This window comes from Aptenodytes forsteri, unplaced genomic scaffold, assembly GCF_000699145.1.
Source record: "Aptenodytes forsteri isolate BGI_AS27 unplaced genomic scaffold, ASM69914v1 Scaffold72, whole genome shotgun sequence".
Lineage (NCBI taxonomy): Eukaryota > Metazoa > Chordata > Aves > Sphenisciformes > Spheniscidae > Aptenodytes > Aptenodytes forsteri.
In genome coordinates, this window is record NW_008796193.1 from 8402962 (window position 1) to 8406881 (window position 3920).

The following is a 3920-nucleotide window of genomic DNA, read 5'->3' on the forward strand; positions in this document are numbered from 1 at the left end:
CCCACCCTCCCTCCCGCTGCTGAGCACAACCCAGGTATTAGACAGCAGAGAATCCAGCTGGCGCCGCTCTGGCTGCTTTCTGCTCTCTGCCAAAGGGACCTGGGCAGGAGCGATGCCCCGTGAGAAATGCACCTTCGCGCCATCCCCACGGGGAGCTGGCATGTGCCAGCAAGCCGGGGGGGGTGTGAACGGGATCCAGGCATCCAGGGCAGGCACCGCCGCCGGCAGCCAGGGCTGGGTTGCCCACGTGCCAAGCGCAGTGCCCACCCATGGCGTTGCCCCTCTGCCAGGCGTCGGCACGGGCTGTGCCATGCCGGGGAGGAGGGCGGCTGTACCCCGGCTGGGCGGCCACGCGCTGCACCGGCACGGCACGGTGGGTGGGTGCACCATTGGCATGGGGCTCACGTCGCCCCGACGTGGGAGCCTGGCAGGGGCCCCCGTGGCCTTGAAGCCTCCCTTTGTGCCGGGCCAACCTCTGGCGCTTGGCATTCAGGTCATGCCGGGGGGGAGCGAGGTGGAAACCAAGCAACCGAGTCCTTGGCAGTGCCCGCCAGCACGGGACAAATGCCCCCGGCTCGGCGGGGAGGACGGGCACAAAGAGCTCCTGACCGGCACAGGGGGCACTGCCAGGGCCACCCCCTCACCAGGGCCAGGCCACGTGCCATGGCCAGGCAGGAGGCACCTGAGGAAGAGGGGGTGTCCCCCACATGGGCATGGAGCTCCTTGCAACCCCTTGCTCCCCAAATCCCCTCCTCATGGCCCAGGGACCACCCCATGCCCGATGCTGTGCCCCCCTCTCCCCTGGGACTGGGTGTATGCCCTGCAAAACTGCTGCTGGCTGAGACCGGCCAGCTTGTGTCACATGTGGCCTGCCTTGCCTGCCTCACAGGGGGGAACCCAGCCCTGCTTTTAGTGATGCCAAGGGGAGGTTCCCCTCAGAGCGCCAGCACAACCCCAATACCAGCCCTCAGGGAGTCTCCTGGCCAGGCTGGCCGTGCTCCCATTGCTGGAGGCCCTTCCCCACCCTCTGCCAGCCCAGCCCAGTGCCTGGGGTACCTGGGCAGGGCCGGGGACTGGTACTGGCGGGGGGCCCAGCTGCCTGCGCTGGGCGCGTGGGCGAAACGTTCGCCATTGATCCCCGCATGCCTTATCTGCCCAGCCCCTTCCCACGCCCCAGCGGGCAGCTAGGGACCCCCAGAGGCACTGCTGTCTCTTCCTCTGGGGGTGCCACAGCTGCCTGCCTGCTTGCCTGGCATCCCCCGGTGCTGGGAGGCCATGCCAGCGTGCCTGCCCCTCCCCTGCCTCAGTTTCCCCACTTGGGAGCGGGAGCCGGGGTGCCAGCCACCCCTGACGCCCCCGCCCACTCCTTCTCCCCCAGATGTACGGGCGCTACACACAGGACCTGGGCACCTTTGCCAAGGACGAGGCGGCCCGGCTGCGGCTGCAGCAGGGAAATGGGGAGGGGGGCACCTCCCAGCCACGCCGCCCCTCCGAGCTGCTGGAGTACACCCAGGGCCGCTGTGCCCCCTGCCGCGGTAAGGGCCACCAGGGATGGGTACACGGGGGGGACACCAGTGCGCACAGCCCCACGGCAGCGTGTGGTCTGGGCACGGCTGCCCACCCCGCCACGGCAGCAGCTGGTAGGGTTTCTCCAGCTGTCATGGGACGGCGCCGAGGACAATGCCACCTGCCTGCCGGGCAGCGGGGACACAATGGCCCAAAATAACCGGGCACGCCACAGGGACTGGAGGCCCCCAGCCCCTCTGCCTGGGGCCGTGCCAGCGGGGCCGTGCTGATGGGAGGTGCATACCCGGCAGCGCCGTGTGTGGCTGTGCACAGCCAGAGCCCACCGTTCCTGCCTGCCGGTGGTTGTAGCACATCTGTGATGGCTGGGCACAGTGGTGCTCCTGCACCGGACAGTGCTGGCGGTGCTGAGTCAGTGCCACCGGTTGTGAGCGCTCGTGTCCCTGCCAGCCTGGCCCTGCCGCCCCGATGTGCCCATCCCCGGGGCGCCCGGCCCTGAGCCTGCCCTTGTGCCCGCAGTCTGCGCCTTGCAGTGCCAGCGGTTCCTCATCTCCAAGGTGGGCGAGGACTGGGTCTTCCTCATCCTCCTGGGGCTGGTCATGGCACTGGTCAGCTGGGCCATGGACTTCGCCATCGCCACCTGCCTCCAAGGTGAGCTGGTACTGGTGGGCTCCCCAGGGTGGCAGGGGGTGGCCGTGCCACAGGGCCGTGCCATGCCCCTTGCCACCCATGACTTGCCTCGCTGACTGTGCCCGCAGCCCAGAAGTGGATGTACGGGGGCCTGGACACCAACGTGCTGCTGCAGTACCTGGCCTGGGTCACCTACCCCACCGTGCTCATCACCTTCTCAGCTGGCTTCACCCAGATCCTCGCCCCCCAGGCCGTGGGTAGGGCGCCGGGGTGGCTGCCTGTACCCTAACGGGGTGTCCCCTCCTTGGGGCTGTGGGTTGGGAGCTGCATGGGTGTCCTGGGCTATGCGGTTGGTGGTCCTGAGGGTCTTCCAAGAGCTATGGAATGGTCTTCAGAGGGTCTCCTGAGGGCTATGGGGTGGATGTCCTCCTGGGCTATGGGGTTGAGGTTTCTGGAGGTCTTCCTAAGGCTATGGGCTGGTCTTCAGAGGGTCTCCTGTGGGCTATGGCAGTGGGGTCCCCACAGGGCTATGGGTTAGGGTGTCCCTGCATGGCCATGGGGCTGTTCTGCAGACTGTACTGTGGGGATACGTGTCTCTGGGATCTCCCTATGGCAGTGGGGGACGGCAGAGCGTCAGGGATCCCCCCAGAACTATGGGGCAGGGGGTCCCCAGTGTTGTCCCCCCACATGGCCATGGGTCAGGGCTGTCCCCACGGTGCCAGGCTCGGGGATCCCCGAGATGAAGACCATCCTGCGGGGTGTCGTGCTGAAGGAGTACCTCACCCTCAAGACCTTCGTGGCCAAGGTGATCGGGCTGACGTGTGCCCTGGGCAGCGGCATGCCCTTGGGGAAGGAGGTGAGGGCAGTGCCCGGGGCAGGGCAGGCAGGGGGCCGGGGGGCACCATCCTCAGCCCTGCCGCTGTCCCCGTAGGGTCCCTTTGTCCACATTGCCAGCATGTGCGCGGCCCTGCTCAGCCGCTTTCTCTCCCTCTTCGGGGGCATCTACAAGGTGAGTGGGGCGGGCTGGCCCCAGGGAGGCTCTGCCTGTGCCCCCCAGCAGGGTTGTCAACACCCAGCACGGGGCTGGGGGGGGACAGTGCCCGCTCACACCCAGTTCACCCGCAGAATGAGGCAAGGAACATTGAAATGCTGGCGGCCGCCTGCGCCGTCGGTGTCGGCTGCTGCTTCGCCGCCCCCATCGGAGGTAGGGTCACCCTGGGCCCCCCGAACCCCCACGCACATCCCACCCGGGCAGCAGGGTCCACCCGGCGAGGCGAGCAGAACTCCCAGGATGGCTGGCATGGGAGAGGGCAGTGCTGCTCAGCGGGGAGGAGGAAGGGAGGAGTGGGCACCGTCCTCCTGGAAGTGTAACGTCTGCTCTTGTCCTCTCCCCTGCCGCCCTGCGCTCCAGGGAGCTCCTCGCTCCGGCCCCGCTGAGCCCTGCCCGTAGGTTGGTGATGTGTCTAACTCTTTCCTTGCCCTCTGCCTGCTGCGCTGCCCCATCTGTCTGTCTGTCCGTCTGCGTGTGCCCCCCCCACCCCAGCACCGCCCACCATGTCTCTGCTCACGTCCCTGCGCTACCTTCTTGCTCGCACCAACTACTGCTCTGCCGTGCCCGCTGCCACCAGCCAGGGACCAGCTGCCCGCTTTGCCAGGGAATCCCTTGACCCGCCCCATAGCGTGTCCATGGGGCCAGCTGGACCCCTGCGGGCCGTACACGAGCGTGGGCTTGGGGTGGGAAGCATGCCAGGCGCCGGGGGCCCGCC

General features: G+C 68.1%; 1 protein-coding gene across 1 annotated transcript in view; it reads left to right on the top strand.

Moving 5' to 3' along the window:
- Positions 1 to 1378: 1378 nt before the first annotated feature.
- CLCN2 (chloride voltage-gated channel 2) overlaps positions 1379 to 3920 on the top strand; it is a 7889-nt gene continuing 5347 nt past the window's right edge. The window contains 7 exon segments of the mRNA XM_019474310.1: positions 1379 to 1535; positions 2044 to 2175; positions 2283 to 2411; positions 2877 to 3010; positions 3086 to 3163; positions 3280 to 3358; positions 3698 to 3867. Coding sequence (XP_019329855.1) covers positions 1379 to 1535; positions 2044 to 2175; positions 2283 to 2411; positions 2877 to 3010; positions 3086 to 3163; positions 3280 to 3358; positions 3698 to 3867 — 879 coding nt within the window.